The 21,796-nt window shown below is 39.9% G+C and overlaps 1 protein-coding gene across 16 annotated transcripts in view; it reads right to left on the reverse strand.

Moving 5' to 3' along the window:
• Positions 1-21,796, reverse strand: part of atp2b2 (ATPase plasma membrane Ca2+ transporting 2) — a 113,547-nt gene that overhangs the window by 6,354 nt on the left and 85,397 nt on the right. For 10 of the 16 annotated variants that reach the window (XM_068594144.1, XM_068594145.1, XM_068594153.1 and 7 more), the window contains 12 exons: positions 20,879-21,093; positions 20,022-20,264; positions 11,414-11,655; positions 10,110-10,344; positions 5,803-5,982; positions 5,591-5,678; positions 5,286-5,392; positions 4,043-4,234; positions 3,562-3,775; positions 2,778-2,989; positions 2,590-2,697; positions 2,238-2,420 (listed from right to left, as the gene is read on the reverse strand). In XM_068594144.1, the coding sequence (XP_068450245.1) occupies positions 2,238-2,420; positions 2,590-2,697; positions 2,778-2,989; positions 3,562-3,775; positions 4,043-4,234; positions 5,286-5,392; positions 5,591-5,678; positions 5,803-5,982; positions 10,110-10,344; positions 11,414-11,655; positions 20,022-20,264; positions 20,879-21,093 (2,219 nt within the window). Of the gene's footprint in view, positions 1-149; positions 712-2,237; positions 2,421-2,589; positions 2,698-2,777; positions 2,990-3,561; positions 3,776-4,042; positions 4,235-5,285; positions 5,393-5,590; positions 5,679-5,802; positions 5,983-10,109; positions 10,345-11,413; positions 11,656-20,021; positions 20,265-20,878; positions 21,094-21,796 lie in introns of all 16 variants that reach the window. The other 6 variants (XR_011078578.1, XR_011078580.1, XM_068594151.1 and 3 more) reach the window with 5 other exon arrangements.

Raw genomic sequence — 21,796 nt, forward strand, 5'->3', positions numbered from 1 at the left:
AAATAAGACAACATTGCAACTTATACTTGAATGTTTACCCAGTCTCTTGGTGAGTTGATTGGAATTAGTTCACATAAATATCCGTCGAGAAATAAAAATGGACGGATTGGAGAATGGGATGGTGGATGAGCAGAGGGAGACAAACTCACAACCTGAAATGTCACGCCGTGGGTATCACCCTTAGTCCTGCGCTCCTAGCACTCTGAGGAAACAAACACACATTCACCAATGAGACGACAGTAGACCCAAGCATGGGAGGAGATATCAAGATGAATTTGAAATCCAGTATGAACAGCAAAAAGACAGAAGAGAGAGGAGAGAGGAAATGAAAAAAGCAGAGAGCAAGAAGAAAAAAAAAAGACGAATCTTCAGAGATGCCAACCCCAAAATGGAGACTGTCACGTTAATTTGTTGCAGGAATTACAAGCCAGGCATTGTGCAGAGAAAAGATAACTTCATGACATGATGGCACCTCTGAAGCAAAGAGAGCAGAGAAGCAGACTGACAGAGTTCTGACTCACGGCCAGTAGTGGGAGGAGCAGTAGCAGCAGTAGTGCTTGTAGGAGAGGAAAGGGCATTGGACAAGGACACGTGACTAGGACTAGAAACATTGGTTACATCCTGGGTCTGGCTGGTGGTGGATGATTGGCGTCTCAGAGCCCCCGCCCCCTGAAAGGAGGTGCCACTCTTGAAGGTGTTGACTACGTCAATCTGTGGGAGAAGAGCGGAACAGGAGAGGACAAATGGCTGCTCAGAGTGACAGAGACCAAATGGCAACACAGGTTGAATTGCTGGGTGACTTTGGTGGTAAAGGGAGTACAGAGAGTCACAATCATGACATGATGGGTGGGGTGGGGGTTGGGGGGGGGGGACAGGACAGCTAAAGGTCAGGGTGTAGTATCCCCTCATGAAAAATTCTTCAATTTAATTCAAAGGGTATATTGCCCCCAATTACCAAAAAAATCTCTCTCTTACCTCGCATCAAGTTTCTGCCCCCAACCAAAAACAATGAAGGGGAATGACTTTAATCCTGGTGCACGGCATTCACAGCTATTACTTGGACTACTTTTACTGAGGAAGTACTCCAATGAAGACTACTGACAGTTTACTGGGTGGATTATCCAGAGTAATGGTGCCATTATTTCTGGAAAGGTGTTGCTGGTGAATATTTCAAGTGTAATTTTTCATCGTCGTCAGCACTGCATAACTAAATTCCGTTCAGCTCCATTCGGCTGCCTTTTTCTTTTCATAGAGTGGAAAGGAAATAAGGCAGTGGAGGAGCTTTCTACTTTGTGTGATCCAACCCGTTCCCAAAGGGAGCCTTTAAGTGTGCACAACTACAGCAAATATAGAAGGTCAAAGTTGAACCAGGAAGTTAGTCTGTAACTTGTGTTAAATGTGTAAAACATATCATTTTGTGTCATTTCATAGTTTAAAAATAATCAGAATGGGTTTGTGTAAAACCTTTTCCATCTGACCACTGTTGTCTGTTGCCTCGTTGGACCCATCTTTATTGACGTCATCTGCTATTTCAGTTAAAATAAACCTTGGTTGTCCTTTAAAATGGAAAACCCATTTTTATTCTATAACTTAATCACGTTTGGCAACCTCTGTAGGATGCCAGGATCATGTCTCGGGATAGCTTCACCCTGAACCATTAGTGACATCAGTAAAATGACATCAAGTCTAACACAGAAGCAAAATGTTCTTGAATATCACAGTGATAGCGGTGTGCAGAGTTGGTCACAGTGAGAACAATTCAGCGACTTTGTCCAGGTGCATTTAATCCTCGAGGATTGATTGTTGAGCTTCCACAGGTCCCACGTGATCGCTCCGTCCAGTGAGAGAAAGCTGCATCTTCATGTACCTAAATACCATCTTGAGATAAAATTACTTGAAGGCTGTTGCTGACCAACATGAAGAACACATAACATAGTCTAGCACTTCTTCTTAGGGGTAAGCTTGCCCGGTTTTATCTGAGGTTGTGCTACGTCCGAGTAAAAAAGTATTAAATAACAAAGACAGACAAAAAGTGAAACAAAAAGCCATCTCAGAAAACGGACTGGTGAAATGTAAACTTGTGGCTGCTTAACTGACTTCACAAAAAGCTTACATTTATTATGAAGTAAAGATACAAGCAATAAGAGCGACCCTGTTTAAGATCTTACAGGAGAAGCAATCCAGCAAAATCTCTCCGTGAGATAAAACAACTCGGGCGATCAAACTTTCGTCCTCACCTGAGTCTGAATGCGGTTGAGTCCTCTAAACCAGAGGATCTGTCCTCTCCTCAGCTCCCTCTCTGCATGGTCAATCTCATCATTATCTTCATTTGCGTCCTCCTCTGGTAACTCATCTTTCCGGGTTAACTGGCCAGCCCTGCGCAGGAAACGCAACTTGCTATTGGGTACGCTGGTTATCACCTAAGAGAGGAGACAGAGCGTGGGGTCAAAACGCAAAGGTGACAAGCACCCAGTACAGTAGCGATGCAAAGAGGAAGATTAAAACAATGATCGCCTTAGAATTAAAACAAGAAAACCAGCGGAACCGGTGGAAATCAGAAAGAAAGAGACGGATGAGTTTGCATGTTACCTGTCCCCAGACAAGCTCTCCGAGCCCGAGGAAAACACACCACATCCACTTTTCCAGGTTCAGAGGTTGACAGCTGAATGGCTTCCCTCCCAATTGCACAATCACAATCTACAAAAAGCCAAACACAAGTCATGAAAATATATCATATCTAACGTGTAATAATAACCAACCAAAAACCATCTACTTACCTGCATAGCAAAAGTGCCAAAAACAATAGAGCAGAAGATGGGGTTCCTGAAGATACCATCGAAGACATTCCTCTCTCCGTGGATTTTGCGGGCATTTATCTCGTTGAAGAGCTGCATCATGACGAAGGTGTTGAAGATGATGGTGTAGTGCTCAGATGGAGGGGAGTGGAGAGGAGCATTACGGCCACTGTCAATGTCAAAGATCTTCTCTCCTACAGTGGGGGAAATAATAAATACAGTGGTCCCTCGTTTATCGCGGGGGATACGTTCCAAAAACAACCCGCGATAGACGAAATCCGCGAAGTAGTGAGCTTTATTTTATTTTTTACCATTATTATACATGTTTTAAGGCCGTAAAACCCATAACCACACACTTTTATACACTTTTCTCAGACGGGCATTAACATTTTCTCACATTTCTCTCTTATTTAAACACTCTTTGTCTTGGCGCCGCGCCGCTGACTTTTTATCCGGACGTATTCTGTCCTGTACAGGAGACACTGCACGAAGGAGGCTGATTGACAACGTGTACAGTACAGTCGCTTAGCTTAATGAGGGCGCAGAACGCAATGCGCGTTCATACTGTACGCTGTTAAAAAAAAAAAAGCAACAAAAAAAAAATAATCCGCGAAACAGTGAGTCTGCCAAAGGTGAACCACGATATAGCGAGGGACGACTGTAATAAACAATTAGAAGGTTGTCATTAATTCTGAACCCATTTTATGACACATCATTCAGGTGCGGATCCCCCTGGTGTACTGCAGAGAAATATTATAGTCTGTACCAGCAAACAGCAGCGTGAAGATGATGATGAGCTGATAGACTCCGTGTCCGAGGATGTTCTTCGTCATGGTGCTGGAGATTAGAGGCTTGTTGCGACCGTATGGCCTCCTCATAAGCAGAGACTCTGTCGGAGGCTCTGTGGCCAGAGCCAGAGATGCAAACGTATCCATGATCAGGTTCACCCATAACATCTGCACGGCCTTGAGAGGAGAATCCTGCAGAAATGTAAGGGAAATCACACAAAAAAACAATAAAGTCAGTATGAGGAGGGGTGCAAAGAAACTAATAACGAGAACTTCTACTGTGACTAACTTTTTCACACTGTAATTCATTACCTCCATTGTTCTGCTCAAAGTATTTCATTCAACAGCTTTTCAATTACAGACCAGAATACACTTACGCTAATACAACCCAATCACATGGCCATATTTACACATACACGCACACGCACACGCACACGCACACACACACACGCCTCTGACCTGTGTGATGCAGGCGCCAGTGAAAGCCACGATGACGGCCACAACGTTGACTGTCAGCTGGAACTGAAGAAATTTGGAGATGCTGTCATAGACGTTGCGGCCCCACATTACTGCTTTAACGATGCTGCTGAAGTTATCGTCAGTCAGAATGATATCTGAAGCCTCCTTGGCCACATCTGTGCCAGCAATACCCTGGAAGAGAACGGAAAAGGTGCAGTCAGAAACAAAGTACAATATATTGCATTACATAGCACGATTCTCAAATGTAATCTGTCTGAATCACCTCTGTGGCCACTGGAACAGAACTGGACTTCGAACACGAGTCAGCTATGATGATGGATAATGATCATGAGGGATGTCCCAATTATGTTTGTTTTTTTGCTCCATATATTGATCTTTATTTTTAATAATGAGTTCTTCATACTTGTACTGTTTGACTATTTATTGTACTTCTTTTGTTTCCTCCTGATGTTGTTGTACTAACAGCTTTGCTGCTGTAATTTCGCAAATGTCCCCATTGAAATAACTATCTTATCTATCTGATAGGTCTACTTCTAATTTCACACACAGTACACTAAAGTAATGTACACATTTGACAATTGAATAGCTCTGCATTGCATTAAGAAAAGACGCACTTGCATCCAAGCTGTTACTTCTTTTATTTCTTCTCTAAAACACAAGAAAGTATGAAACAAGGAAGCCTCCCTTTAATCGTTTTGCTTTGCGAATAACAAGAACCTCTGTCTTATTCGATGTAAAACAAAGGATCCTATCGGGCTCAATATATTGCCGTTCTCGATCACTTAAAAATACCTTAAGTGACTCGATACTGGGACATCTCTAATGACGAGACAGACTAATTAAGAGTCACTGTGTGTATATTGATCGTTTGATGACAGGGACAGGACGTACGATATTGGACCATGGAGGAAAATGGTGATATGGATATTTTATTTGTGAGGAGAGCAGAAGTAGAAGAACTGAATACCAAATATTGTATGTTTTGTTTCAGTAGTTTGAAAAGTAATATTTATACTGCAGAGAAACTAAGGGAGCTCAGACATCCACTAGGGGGAGCTCCTAATCTACACAGCAAGAGGCAGAGAGCTCGAGCAGAAACCTGACATACTGCAGAGGTGAAGAAGATATCTGCAGATGTTGAGTAATCAAGCAAGGCGGAAAATGAACAGCAAATGAAGAAACAGTAAAAAAAAAAAAAAAAAAAAAAAAAGGTTTTGCTCACCATGGCAAATCCAACATCAGCTTTCTTTAATGCAGGTCCATCATTGGTCCCGTCTCCTGTCACAGCCACCACCTGCCTCTGTTCTCCCGCAGTACTGTCAATAATGCCTGGCAAACACACAGTTCAAATACATTGAACACAGGATCGGAAAGACACTCATCTTGACCAAATAACTTCAGTTATTTATGGCTTTTACAAAACTCTGACTCTTATAAAAAACAGTAAAGCAGGCGACCAACGTTAAAACAAGGTGAGTTTCATTTTCGATCAGCAGTAATGGATATGAAATAGTGCAACCAGTTCACCTTTTACAAGGGTGTGTTTGTCGGTTGGGGAAGATCTGGCCAGAACTCGGAGTTTGGGCCAAACCTTGTCAATACGTTCCTGCTCCACCTGGGCAGAAATAAAGACAGAAAATAGGCAGAAATAAAAAAGGACAGGTGGTTAAGATTTAGATTTAGAGAGGAATCTTTCTTTCTTCTGAGCTCAGCCTCTCACTGTGACAGGGTTACTGTACCTCTCCTTTCTCATTGCGGATCCTCCTGTTGAACTCTTTACCATCGATACAGAGGAAGTCCTCTCCGGGGTGGATGATACCACACTTGATGGCTATGGCCCTGGCTGTGTTGATGTTGTCTCCTGTCACCATGCGCACTGTGATACCGGCACGCTGGCACTTCAGGATAGCATCGGGCACCTGAAGAGTGATACATGAAGACACATTTGTTTAGCCTTCATTTGGAGGAATGTTTCTGGCCACCTACAAGTCACTTTCCTTTTTGGGTCTCCACTAACTCCTGAGACAAATGTCTGGAAAATGCTCCTTTATGGTTACCAGCTAGTCGTTAACGTTGACAGTCCATTTGGTGCTGTGTCGGTAACATACAGTAAGTATTTAGGACTTCATTGCTGAAAACAGCTACCTGCTGCAGCCAAAGAGAAGGCTACAGTATGAGAGCTGTGGACAGATTGTAAAGTCCTTCCGTGGCAAATTTGTGATTTTGGGCGATACAAAATAAACTGAATTGAATGCCACTCTGTTATGTTGTTCATTCTGTACACACAACATCTATTGCACTTGTGTCAGTCCAGCGAGAGGGATCCTCCTCTGTTGCTCTCGCTTGTCTTTTTCTTCCCTTTTTTATCACTGTTAAGCGTTTTTTGGGCAGTTTTTCCTGAACCGAGGTGAGGTTCCGGGACAGAGGATGTCGTATGTGTACACATTGTAAAGCCCTCGGAGGCAAATTTGTCATTTGAGATTTTGTACTATACAAAATAAATTGAATTGAAATTGATTTGAATCATGTAATCTCTTGATATATATTAGTGAATATGGCCCCTTAAAGAACACATACCAGTTAAATCAATATAGTTATCTATATATATATATATATATATATATATATATATATATATATATATATATATATATATATATATATATATATTTGACAGACACAACACACACAAAGAGAAAACTAATAAAACTCAATTATACGTTTATTTTATCTGAACAGTATTTTGCCTCTGTCTCTTTTTTATTAACAATTGAGGCATTGCATATGTATCTTTCTCGTCCCTGGAGACATTAGTCTTGTAGGATAACTGGGAGAAGTTGCGGCATGGAGATTGATCTGTGGTAGAACCAGCTAGCAAAACCTGAATATTAATTCAAGAACACATCTTCTTCCTGACAAAGGTCAGTGTGGGCGAGCGCTGCACTCCAAACCCACACACAAACAAACATGTGCACACACAGTAACTCCTTCTTTTGCACACACACATAGGCCTTTGTCTCTTTTTCTATCTAACACACACATGTTCACTTGCACACACACACGGAGGAAGGAATATGCATACTTTCCACTTCACACTAACAGATACTTGGGCATATTGCACACATGATGGATCCACCACCGCAGTGTGTAAATATATTGGACTGCCAAACTGCCTAATCAAGCTGCTCAAGTGTGTATAACACAAAGTATTTAACTCATTTAAAGGGAGATGGTAATATATGTGACTCTAATCAGAAGCTTTCAATTACAATGTATGGCTCATTATAGAAAGCTTTGAATCAAAAACTATACAAATTTTGACTGACGGCCGCCACACATATGAAATACTTAAACCTACAATAACAGCAGCAAAATAGGAGAACATTTTGAGTCATAATGTCATTTACACTGCAATACTTCTTTAAAGTCTGACGTTAACAACCATAAGTTACTGGTCATACCAGAGTAAATCAGGCTGTAGCTGCAGAACCCCTGAGTATATTGATGTGAGCAACGATGTGTTTTATGGCTGCTGAATTAAAGTTGTTTGTAAAATACATAATGGGTTATTTCTTCTGTCAAAAGTGACACACTCATAGTTTAAAGATAAGAAATGCAATGCTTTAAAAAGTATGTAATTCATTTTCATTAACTGTGTAATAAAAACAATGAAACCAAATTAGCTTTTCACCTCATCACTTGCACAAAATAAAACAATAAATACAGATCATGAATTGTGGCTATAGGTTTCCCACCAATTTAGAATTTCTTGAAAGTAACAACAATATTATTGACAAATATGCACTTAAAGGCCAAATAACATCAGTATTCATACGTGTGCCGAGTTGGTAATGTGTTAAAATAGTATTTATATAATATGATCTGACAAATTAAAGAGGCTCTTACAGTTAATGTTGTTTCAAGTGGAGTAAGATATACATCCTGCTTTCCTTGCTCTCACCAAGTCATTGTTATCAAGATATCAAGTTCCTGTCTGCCTATCTGTCATCGCACGTGACTGTTTTACTCTTTCTTTTTTTTGGATTCCCACTGCTCTGGTTCACTGGTCATCCGAAAGGTGGAGAGAACAGGAGAAGTGAGGACTTATTAAAAATACAACCTGGCGCGACGAAGGTTTGAGGGGAGGAGGCTCGTAGGTGAGACTGAAAAGACTCTCGGGTCTCTAATACAGATCTGGTTACACAGGTTTTCCTCGGTTGCTCTCCTTACCCGTCCTCCCTCTCCTGCAGTCTGACATTCCTCTGACGTGAATTTGATTTAGAATCTGTTTATCATTCTCTGCTTCTATCTTTCTCTTCTCTTTCTTCTCCTTTTCCCCCTCCTCCTTCTAGAGGCAACCCCACAGAGCAGCAATAGTTATTAAAAGATTCTGAGGAAAGAAGCTGGAGAATAATAAACAAACGAAAAACATGTTTACCACTCTGTGTGACCTTTTTAGCAGAGGAAAGTCATCTAATTTCCTATATTAGCCAGGCGTTACTAAGAGACTTGTAAAGATGTTAGTGGATGGCAGCAGTGCACCGCTATTCCACATCAGTTAATGAAAATATCAAATGTTAAGCGACCTCTGTGGTGAGAAAGGTGAAATGCTGCAAATTGTCGAGCTAAAGTGTGAATTAATAGATCTTGTGTTGCAGAAATCTGCATTATTGCATTTCCGCTAGGCAATATTCAGCAGTTGCCCTGTATATTTCTTGTTATTTCTAAGCTTTCATTTGTAATTGTTATTCTTTAAAGGATTCTATAGTTGAAATATACAACCTTTCATAACACTATGATACAAAAAGGGTTTCTTGTTACTTTGTCTAGTTAACTAATTCAATTTGAGGGCGACGCTTTCACTTTTGTTTTTATTTTCTCTGTACCTATTTATTTTCTCTAGCTCGAGAGAGAAAGGTATGTGCAGGACAAGTCAAAAGAAAAAGAGAGCAACCGGAGAGAAGTGAAAGTCAAACACTAAGATACGGAGAGAGGCGGAAACCAGAAAACATGCTTAGGGAGAGGCTGAATGAGAGCTCTTATTATTAGAGAGAGAGTGTGTGTGTGTGTGTGTGTGTGTGTGTGTGTGTGTGTGTGTGTGTGTGTGTGTGTGTGTGTGTGTGTGTGGGGTGGGGTGGGGGGAGGGGGTGATGAAAGGGGGAGATGAATAATGCAGCAGTCAGTTAGCTTCCTGCTTCCCTGTACCTGCACGGGAGCTGTCAAGTGAGGTCAGTTTCCTGCTGTGCACATACAGTAGATACCTCTTTCTAGACTTTGTTTGTGTCAATTATATATTTTGCATTTTCTTTAAGTAAATTCATCATGAAATAATTTCTTGATGTATCACATATTTCTATCAATTGTTCTTTCTTTTTTTTTGTTTTACCTTCAACAGAGCTGAAATAAGTACTCAAAGTAAAAATGAGCTATTAGGCAATGAGAAAACTACTGAATTACAAGTAAAAGTCCTGCAGTACGATATTTAAAACGAAAACTAATAAATAATAGAATAAGTATGACATGCATTAGAAGTATTAATACATTTAAGTATCAACAGTGTATTGTGACTCTTAACAATCCACAGTTAATTTCAAAGCAAAATTGCAAAATAAGCAAATAGTAATGTTACTACCTCTCACCACTGACATTCTGAATAGTCAAATATTTTCCCAGAGGCCCAAAAAAATTCTCCTGGAATAACCTGACCAACATTTCATGAAAGAAAAACAGAAAATCAGCTAGTTTCCACCTCGCTGATGTGTCGCCCCCTCCCTTTTCTCCCACTCCCCCGGCAGAGGATAGATGTTGATACACTCTTTGATACTTATTCTGTTCTGGAGCAGCAACAACAAAAAAAAACATAAAAATATACACTTTTATTAATCCCCTTGGGGAAATTCTTCTCTGCATTTGACCCATCCTTGATTAAGGAGCAGTGTAGCACAATAATGTATAGTAGTATAGTAGCACAATAAAGATCATAAAATGTGTTAAAGTGGATACACCAGAAACTTAGCTGTTGATACTGTATCTCACACTCTCCTACCTCTGGCCTGACAGGGTCTTCTATTCCAACAACAGTGATGGCTGTGAGGTCATTGAGGATGCTGGACTCATCGTCCCAGGAGGGCTCGGGATCACCAGAGAAGTCACGGTACGCCACACAGATGGTCCTGAGGCCTTCGCATGCCATGGGCTCGATCACCTTCTTGACCATCTCGTCCTTGTCCCGTGGACGGAAAACCCTCGACTCACCCACCTCGTTCAGGATATGGCTGCATCTGTAATTAAGAGTGGAGCGGGGAGGGGGGGGGTATCTTAATTGATGTTCTGTAATTTTTATATCGTTCAAACGACCGAACATGGAAAACCAAAAATACTGAGGAGTATCCCAGCCTATGCACCTACTTCAGACTTTAAATGAATAGAATGATCCTCATTGGTGCTTCATCATTGTCGACAAGTATAAACGCTAAAATAAAAAGTTTTTGAAATATTTATGCATTCAATATGAAGCTACAGACAGCACCTGGTTAGCTTAGCTTAGCATGAAAAACAGGAGGAAACAGTTCGCCTGGCTCTTTCCATGGGTAAACCCCACCTATCAGCGTCTCTAAAGATCATTAATTAAAACATTAATGATAGATATAAAAACTACAAAACTACATCTATGTTGCGGTCAAATAGCTCAAGAGTACCTGACGACCTCTGAGTCACCAGAAAATACTACTGAAGCAAAAATACATTAGGATCTACAATACATGGATTTATCATTACATAAATAAGTGAAAAATAAACAGGTGTAATGGCATGATGTGCAAAACACAGTGATCGGATTAACTAGCTGTAAGTCCTTTTTGGATTTATTTCAGTTTAAGCTCAAATATGTATTACATATACCCTGAAATTAAGCTTTTTGTAGCTTTAGATGTTGATTATTTATGTTAAATGAGTTAAATCCACAGTGTAACAGCCATTTATTACATGTTTCAATATAATGTCATTCATTGTCAAAAGAGAATTTTTGCTCCTTCCTTCAATGGTTGCATAACGCTTTTGAACTGCATGTCGTGTTTTTCTCAGAGTTAATCAATTGTTACTGTACTGTTATTGTAACGTTCTGTAAAATGTCACAATTGACGTTCTAGAGCAAATTCAGCTCTTGCTCACTGCCTAAGGAAATGTACAATAGGTTATACCCTCAAAGACAATATGCACTCAAAATAGATTATGTATACAGCTACTATAGTTCAGAAAAAAATGAAAAAAATGAACTCTTTATTATGTATTACTGCACAACAAAGTTATGCCATCAGAATCATCTAATTTTAATGACAAAACTAGACTCACTTTTTGAGGACAATCTCAGAGGCTCCCTTGCTGTACATGCGGAAGCTCCCATCGGACAACTTGACGACTGTGCTCATGGACTTCCTGACAGAGTTGAAGGTGTAGACTTTGTAAATCTTGTCCTCTGGGATCTGGCTTCTTATTGGCTGATAGTCCCGCTTCAGGTCCATGATCAATCCCAGCAGGCCGCACTCTGTCTTGTTGCCCACCTGCTTTGGCAGACCGCCTTCCTTATCTGGAGGCTGGAAAGGAGAAGACATTTTCGGACGTTCAGTTTTATTTTCATCAATAATTTGCTGCAATATAGTCTGTGGTTATATTATAATATCTGTGGTTGTTTTTCACTTTACTTTTGAAATCTATTTTTTTTACCCTTCTGTCAATAGTTGTGTGTTTTGAAAGGGCAAATAAAAGAAATACTAGTGTGGAGACTCAAGTCTTTGGATTAACCAATTTTAGGAACCAACACTGTATGATTGTTCTGTGATCTATTCAATTACTGAGATTCTCTTTTCTTCAGCCCTCAAAATAGCTGCTGGTGATAATTAACCAGCGAGCAGGTGAAAGGGTTGCTCTGTGTGGGAGGCTGGGAGATGAATTAGATTGAATCAAATGTGGATGTTTTTATCTAAGGCATACGTCTCAATCTATGGCAAACTGTATTTGTACATTTAGAACCGTGCTTTACTCCGGTTCAGTAAACATCCCATTATACACATTACGACATGACGTCGTTGACTATCGTTTTTTTTACACATAAATCAGGAAGAAATATGCTTTTGATATGACTATTTTTTTGAATGACTAATTTACATGCAGATTGTTGTTTTGTTAAAGTGATCAATCGTTCACTCTATAATATATTTGGAAAATAAATGGTAATCACAATATCCCAGAGCCCGAAGAAACACCCTCATACTGCTTGTTTTGTTTCACTTAAACTCTAAAATCTAAATAGAAAACAATTTTTATTTGTCATTTTTTTATTGAAAAGCAATCACTCAATCCTCAAAATCCTTCCTGGTGAACGGTCAATGTGTTTACTTAGGAGTAAAAGGGAAAATGTCATACATAAAAAGTATCTTCCTTTTAAAGTTGGAGTGTGCTTGCTGTCAGCAAGCCGCCTTTCAGGTTATGTGTGCGATATCTATTCACATCTGTGCACGTTGCTGTTCAGGTGCCACAGTATGGACGCCTGCAATTTGCATACACACTCACTGAAATGTTCACGTGTGTGTGAGCGTGGTCAGCTTGTGGAAGACTTAGCGTTGCCATGGTAACACTGGGCAAAGCATGCTCGGAAGGAGGGACTTGGAAGAAAAGAGGGTGCTCTCGCTCTCCGCCGCTTGGGGATTTTTACTCTTTGGCTCGGATTCTCTTTCAGGATTTTCACTCATCTAACTTCATACATGTGCTCGAATCTTTCTGGGTCTCCCTTTTCATCTTTCCCTCGGCCCTTATTTATTAGTATTTCCCCCGCTTCCCTTCATTTACTTGCTCACTCTAATTTGTTAAATCACACAGAAATACGACCAATCGAGCGAATAGCGAGCGTGCCTCTGCATATTTCCTTCTAAATGTTTTCTATTTCAGCCAGTGGGATGGAATAAAAACTCATTATTGTCGTTATCTTACACACACTCATGCACAAACTTACCACTGAAGTGACACTGATGCTGATAACCTGGGACACATATACGAGTGTGCAATCCTTACTGTCATTATTCATAACATGCCTCTTCACAAAATCACACACTCTCCAGCTGATATTCATTTTAGTTTGATGACAGACATGTAGTGATGAAAAAAGATGTTCAACTTCACTTATCAGAAATGCTAATCAAAGAAATACGCGCTGCAATAATTGAGCATTATCACTATTGACGACTATTACGTTCTCAATTAATTAATTGATTGGTTCTTTGCTTAGAAAATGTCAGAACAATAATGAAAAGCGCAAGGCATGTCTTTAAATACCTTATGTAATCCAACCACCAGTCCAAGGTATTCAGTTTACTATCATTGATACAAAGAAAAGCAGCAAATCCTTACATTGAGCGAGCTACGATATTTGACACGTCTGCTTAAAAAATGACTGAAACAATACCCTTTTTTTTACCAACTCTAGTTAATAAAATACATTTTCAGTGGTTTGACTAAGAGATTAATCAACTTGTTTAAACTCTTAAGGAAATAAGCACAACTTGTGCAAAATGTATCAAACGTGTTGTTAAATTGAACAAAAGGAAGTAAGTGTTGTTGTTAATCAGTATAAAACTATGTCCTTTTTGTTCATTCTGGCTCCGATTAGCAGCCACTGAGCTGAGACCTTGTTTCCCTGCAGTCTCGCTATCTAGTACCTTCAGTACGCTTGACAACTACACTCATAATAAGTAATAAGGTAAAGAACAGCATGTCAGGTACACACACACACACACACAGACAGAGTATGTCAAAAGCACACTGAACATAATGCATCTGACTTGCTGCTAAGTAGACACCTTCAGTCTGTGCTATTTCCCCCGAAATAGATTTACTGCAGGCTTTCTGTTCTGCTTCTCAACAAGCCTCCAACCAAGATTAGATTTAAAAGGATAGCGTGACATTTTCAATGCTTTGAATTTGACTTTCTATTTGTTGTTTTCTTCACTCAGCACTTGGCAAAACGTGTTGAGAAAGATTCTGTATCGACAGCGTAGTTAATCACTTTAATGGCTCGTTAGAGTTTGTGCGCTCGCACTCTCCATCAGCCGTTCTTGTCCACCTGCTAACGATGTTTTGATAGAGAATGCTAATAATGTGCCAAAGCCTTTAACATATATCCATGCCGTAAATAAGAAAGTAATAGTCAAACGCAATCTATACACTGAACCGAGGGACTGGGAAAGGTGCAACACTTGTCTACTGTAAAAAAAACCTTTGAGGGAAAATTGCAAAACATCAAATGAAGCAAATATGACAAAGGGATTCGAAGCATTGTGTTAATCTGGCTGAATGATTTGCAAAGTCTTTATTCATCTGTCTTATGAGAGTGATATCTGCTTTCAATGTCTCCTAGAGCAGCTCAATAATTTGAAACCACAATTTCTTAAGAAAAATGGTTATTGATTAATCCGTCCTCCGACGTATTTTACATGTCCGTGTTGCTGCGGCTGCTTTGAGAGGTTGCAGCGGAGAGGGTTCGAGAGAAAATTCATCTAAAATCTCATTAATCCTTAAAACACAATCAGAGTACTGGTCCATGTTCACCTAGTTATTGGACATATCTGGTTAACGTTCAGCTGTGTGTCTCACAGGCACCACAACAGTATAAATACTTTATTCCGAGTGTATGGTAAATAACAGAATTAATGCCTTTTCCTAATGAGCAATGATTACATCAGGAAGATGCTGCCTGTCATTGGCTAATGAGGAGATGGAACAAATGGTGTCATCTGCACTGTCTGCTAAGTGTTTGGGAGAATAAGCTCCAAACAACAGGAACAAAATCTCACTAAACAAATAAATGACCAGCTGAATACCATAAGGGATGTATTGTAGTTTTAGATATAGTTTAATATGGTTAGAATTGATTATAGTTTTCTTGCTTGGCATTATTTTTGTTTTGCAAGAGTTGTCATCGCTGCTATTTCTAAAGCGGTAAAGCCAGTCACACAATGTATTGAATGACCACTGTCATTTCAGAATCAAACTCACTTAAGTGCAAAACTATTTGTATTTAAAGTCATAAATTCAGCCTACAAGACAGATTTTTCCTAAAAGAAAAAGATTTTTTGACCAAGGGGTATCAGTTATTGCACGTGTTTTCGATACGGATCTCTTTGCTTTATGACATCTGAACAAATTCAAATGTTGTGTTCTACATTAAAAAAAAATCAGATTCATACCCAAATTTTGGAAGATTTTATATTATAACTTAATATAAAAATTAAGCAAAAGGTACATATCGTAGCTTTCAGTTCACAGAATTGAAATCCACATTTAGAAATCACATTTTGAATAAGCAAACACGTGACTGAAACTCACTTGGAGTGGGAGAAAAAAATAGAAGACAAACAGCAACACCGCTGCGATATAACCTGAGAGATTCCGCAGAGGTTCGGTTTGACGTGAGTTTCTACGCACAAGGACAGTTGCTGGCGTGGGATGCCCACCATTGGCATGGCAGTGCTATAGTTGGCGTGCCATGACCTGGACGTGGCTAAGGAACAGCTGCCCTCTCCCTGGTCCTTAGGTGCTCCTGCAGGCAAGGACATATGCCAGAGGGAGAGCTGGCAACTGTACTTCCTATTCCACCTAGGGCTCTCCTTAATCCATCCCTCCTGTTCCTTCCCTTTGTCTTCCATTTTGTTCCTTTTCTTTTCACACTCAACCCCACCCCTTCACTCCTCTGTCTTTCTATTTCTGTCCCTGTTTTCATACTTTCTGTGCTGTCATTCCTTCTCTCGTTCCCTTCTATCTCCATCACCCTTCCTCCCTCTGGAGACTCTCTCCTGTTGCTCACTATCAGTTTATACAGTCTCTTACTGCGGCCCACTCCCACTGGCTCCACCTTTCTTTTCGCTCTCTCTTTTTGTGTAGGAGTGGACGATATTCTTCCTCTCCACATGACTGTACCAGCCAACTGGGCCAAGGCCTGGAGGCAAGCTGCAGGGCAGGAATACAGCCTTCCAGTCCATGATGAGGACACTTGTCACGCCAGTGTGGTTTCTCACTCGTCCTCTTGTATAATTTCTAATAATCTCCCCCTCATCCATTTTTCACACTTGTCCTTGCTTCCCTTTAGCCCTTTATTGCTTATTTACCCCCCTCCCCTTCTATTTGATTTCATTGATTTCCTTTATTTCCAGCTAATGTATCGTAATGACTTGTATTTGCCCTTCTGCTTCAGAGATTTGATTGATCAAGCAGGTGTGGACAAAAAGGTGTGCAATCAAATCTGTGTGAATGTGTTTTCAGTCTTATCTTGTAACAATGCAACACTGATATAGCCGACAGTGTTTACCATTATTTTCACCTATATTAATACCAATAAACAATTTAAGGTAATCTGTCTTTGTTTCAAAATGCAGCATGACATTCATGTATGATCTTCTTTATTTTGATTACATTATATATAGACCCGCACACCATCCTGACATCTAGACTTGTGTGAGAAAATTCTTTAAAAGCACGTCACTTGTGTATCCATCTATCGATAGAAATAACAGACATCTAGATTAAGTTGGCTGTGAGTTTCATTCTGCCTCAATTAAGTATTTTACAAATGTCAGTTTGATTTATCTTTTGAATGATAAACACATACAATGCACTTTATGGTGATTATCTGAGGTCGGGTTGTTGTGAAACAAACCATGGGATCCCTCAAGCAATACAAAAATGACTTTACAATCATATAATATACTATGAATTGGATTTTCTTTTTTAAACCTAACGGTAAGACATACTACCACTGACCAGACACGCCTAAATAAAGCTTTTATGTATTTAATTTACACTAACTAGACAAACATTTGAAACACAGTTCCTGCAATGGAGGGAAATGCAAGGAGTCCATTAAGCTTTGTGCTTCTAAAATATCAAAGTCTTGTCATTCTAATGTGATGAAGACTTCTCTTTCACTGCAATCTCAGCAACACTGTAAAATCTGTGAGCAAGTGATGAACACAAAAAAAATAACAAGAGAAGGGAAGGACATCATTCTTCTGAAGATGTCTCTATCTCTGTTTTCTCGACGGGTTCTCTTTCTTCTCCCTCAGTGTCCAAAACTACTCCATGGCGATACTGGGTGCTTCAAGCTGAAGATATCCAAGACACTCTCATCTTTCCTCCATGTTATGCAAGTAAGCGTGCAACGTCTAGATGACAAAAGCACTTTGAGCCAAAGTGATCTGAAAACCTCCGACAGCGTGAATATGCCTGATATGACAGATGTGTGCTTCTGCACTTCACAAGTTTTACTTAAACAAAGTATTTTTGTTGGAGCATGTAAAACATCTCTCATACTGGTTAATGAAAATAATGAGAAAAAAAGATAGGAATAAAAAAAACAGCTAATTGTATTGGGTGACTGTTTTGCTATGAGACTCTTGCCACAGGCATGTCCCTTTTAAAATGATCTCAGTATATTGACGTCACTGAATGCCGTTTAAAAATGACTCTGCAGCATGCTTAACTTGTCTGCAAGAGACGTGCAAGGCAAACCGGTGTGCTTACTTGTGTGCACACTTTTGTATGCATCCTTTTCAGAAAGTGTGTTCATGTACCCAAGGATACAGTATCTTCGAGTACTTACATTTTAAGTGGCGTGTGCTTATACTGTATGTGTGTATGGATCATTGTGTAAATGTGTGTGAATTTCTCCCAGAAGGATGATGCTTCTTCACTTCAGAGTCGGTATGTGCTAACAGAAGACATAACACTGGCTGTATTATGAAGCAAGAGAGGCAGTAGGGGTACTGATATGGGTATCAAAGCCTGCCTCTTTGCCTTTGTGTGGTGGCCATCAAAGACTTCCATAGCCATCATGGCATCCCACAGGATTGGCCTCTTACATAAGAACACACAAGCCAGCATACTGTAAGGCTGGAGTGGCGCTGAGGGAGTGGAGGCGGCTGGGGGAGGGAGAAGGGGATGTACTAAATATTCCTCAGAAATGTCCCTTTTGCATCTTGCTTTCTGAGTTCACTTTATTCCTTAATTATGTCCGTCTTTCCCCTCATAGAGTTTCTTTACTCTAATAAGGGCTATCAGAAAAAAATGCGTTCATTCTGACATATGCTGTACTCCCTACTATAAATGTGCTAGATTCAGTGTTCTGTACTATTTATATTCAAGTATATTCTGTGGATATCTGCATGTATATCTGGGTAACTAAGTTGTAGAGTAATTACTACTGATAGAAGGTAACAGTACAAGTATGTAAGCTAATATCATTTGAAGGTCTCCTGGAGTTTAACTCCGACTTCAGTGCATGAAGTAACCTCTTTTATGACTGAATAGATTATAGAATAGACTTAGTGACATTTAATTCAACAAGTCGAATGAGAGTGGTAGCCACGACAAGAAATAAACCCTTGCAACATTGTAAAGTCCTATTTAAAACAATGTTCACATGATCAGAAGTCTGTGAATGTCCTCTATATAGACACATGGTTCAAATGGCGATTTTGTTTAGTCTTGATAGAACTATGAGGTTGCAATGTAATATATTCACAAAATGTGTTCCCTTTTTTTAAACCTGGACAATCAGACTACTCAATGAAATCAAGCGCATTTTATCACAGGCCATTGACAATATACCCACAATACATGCCCTGTTCTTACTATGATATTTGTCTTTACCATGTAGCAACCAAGCATTTTCATTTCAGACATGTAGTGATATGCACATATGTGTGGGAAGATATATTCATTTCATATTTAAACCGCCTAAATTTGCTGAGACACCGAAATACAATTTGTCTCTGTTTTATATATTATAATAGGTGCTGTGTGAGCGGACAATAAAATGGTTTTAAAACCACTCTCAAAATGGCATAACGCCTGGCAGACATAGTGCTTCTTGTACATTGTGCATTGCTTTTCTACTGTGCTTCAAAGACACACACAAATATGTAGCTCTCCATCTCGGTACCGAGTGACCAACACACTTCACCAAGACTGTGATTGCGCCTTGAGCTGTAGGAAGTAAAATCTGTGGGATCTTTCTATCGCAGATGTCCCGCCTGCTCAGCTCATTCCTCCTTCGAGTTCCATAAGGGTATTTTTCAGTTGGTCGGCCATAGACTCTTAAGGGGTTTACAAGGCACAGACGGGCACAAATGTGCATTTGTGCGTGTGTGTGTGCGTGTGTGTGTGTGTGTGTGTGTGTGTGTGTGTGTGTGTGTGTGTGTGTGTGTGTGTGAGAAATGATAGTCATGCCAAAAGTATTACTGTGGCAAGTAGCACCAGTCTGAAAATGGTCTGATCTTCGACAATCTTTGCTTTTAGGATGTTTTTGCCAAACACTTTATTATTAAAATAATGTTTCAGTCCCGTAAACTGAGGGAATGTTTATGCAAACAAGTTTCAGATTCTGAGATTGGAACATTCAACAGTCTGTCCTGTCTATGTCTCATTGTATACAGGTGCTATTGGCTTTGAGAGAATTTCTCTCTGCTGCATTCACTGTAAACAAGAGACAATCTCCAGCACACTTAGCCAGATTGGATTAAATTACAGTCTGCTATGCTCTGAATATCAGATAAGACAAAATTACACAACCGTTCTCAAGGTGACAAGTTGAGTGAATGCTTGATGAATCTAAAGCAGCAGCCAAGGACACAGACTACCTGCTTTGCCAAGAAGAAAGCACCGCAGAACTGTCTCACTGTTCCAGGGCTGCTCTTGTCATGTGGTTTCACTGCTCACACTGAGGTAGTTGAAATCTATTCCGCTAACCCACACTATTTAAGACTTAACTAAATAGGCTTTAGTATAATAGAATGTCTTGAATATTGTGATACGGGTTCATAGAGAGTGCCACATATGATATGCAGTGTAAAAATAAAGGGAGTATATATGGTGTTTGAAATTCCTACAATGACGACCACTACAAGTGGCTTACCAGTATCTTGGTGGTGTAGGCGCTGTTGACGGAGATGGAATTGACCATTAAGTCCAGTGAATTGGGTGGTAGAACGCCAGGTTCTGGGATTTCTTTGTAGTGCACATCGCCACAGTAAAACTGCACAGCCGTCATGCGGTTGGTGGTCAGCGTGCCGGTCTTGTCAGAACAGATGGCTGTAGCATTGCCCATCGTTTCACATGCATCCAGGTGACGCACCAGGTTGTTGTCTTTCATCATTTTCTGTTGGTAGGAAACAACTTGATGATCATCAATGAATGCATATTTAAAAATACTTTAAAATATTTAAATTAGACAATGAGATGGATGACTGAACTGGTTTAAGAGGCAATGCGTCAACTGGTTAAAATGGTCTTAAAAAAACAAAAAATAATATCTTACAGGACACTGTAGTTAATGGTAGAGAACTGACTTGAACAACACTTGAACACACTAGTTTATAAGTATATATGTAAATGGAGCAGGATTACAGCAAAAGTAGAGCACTGTACAATTTCTTCTCACTCCAAACTCTTCATATACCGCGCCAGTGCCCCACGCACCAGGCTTTCAAATAACCCCGATGTAAACCCACACGTACCAGTATTAGACACTTACTGACGTAGTATTACGTGCAAGATTATCCACCTGGGTGGGTGGGAGGTGTGGTGAATGAGTCAAACAAATAGAAATTACTTTGACCCAGAAGACCACAAAACTAAAAGTCAACATGACCTATTTTATCACGTTCGGTCGTTAGTCATGTGACTCTTTAGTCACGTTAGTCACGTTAGTCGTTATAAGTATTAATGTGTTGCCATGACAGTATTGCATTGTCTGTCACTGATCCTCCTCACCTTGACAGAGTAGGCAAGGGAGATGGTGACAGCCAGCGGCAGCCCCTCTGGCACGGCTACCACTAAGACAGTCACACCGATGATGAAGAACTTGACAAAATACTGGATGTAGATGGGAGTGCACTCTGGCATCCAAGGGTTCTTCTGCATCACAAAGTTGTCAATGGCAAAATACAGGACTAGGATGATGACTGTAACGGCTGACATGAGCAAACCTAAAAAAAGAAACAAAATGTTATCAGCTGAGCGACATGATGTCAAAAGGTAAGAGTATGAGTGTGACATTATGTTATCTTAGAGTGATTCCCACTTTCTCATGTAACATACATGTGTTTTGATAAAGGGGAAGAAAAAAAATGGAAGAGAACTTTTAACGGTCCTAGACGGCCCGACAGGGATTACAACCAAGAGCATTGTTGCCGTGAGGCAACAGCTCGAAACCACTGAGCCACCATGTTGCCTTAATTGATCTCAAGATTTGACGTGTCAAGCTGCCCATCACTCATAACATTTATTATGGCGGCTTTACATATATGTGTGTCAGAATTGTACATGCTGGTTTAATGGGAAAGCATACTGCAACGTTATTAGTTAGACTTGTGTTTTTAGTGGGATGTCATGTCTAAATTCTCCAATAAAAAAAAGATAAAACCATATTAATAATTATATTAATTGTAGCTTTACTCAAGTTTGATTAAATAACAATAGAAAGAAGTGTGCCAAGTCCAAATTTAGTGCAGGACTGTTGTGCTGTACTGGATTAGTTGTAGCTAGGTGGACCAAATAGATTAGACAGACCCTAACCATAACAAATTATCGCTATTTTTTCTTCATTCCTCATAATAATATGCCATCTTGGGTTGGAAAAATAATCACGTGCTCTGGGCAGATTCTACAGGGGCTTGAAAGTAAGATGTC

The sequence above is a fragment of the Clinocottus analis genome, unplaced genomic scaffold (assembly GCF_023055335.1).
Source record: "Clinocottus analis isolate CAN_PGR_092001 unplaced genomic scaffold, fCliAna1.0.p SCAF_3, whole genome shotgun sequence".
Lineage (NCBI taxonomy): Eukaryota > Metazoa > Chordata > Actinopteri > Perciformes > Cottidae > Clinocottus > Clinocottus analis.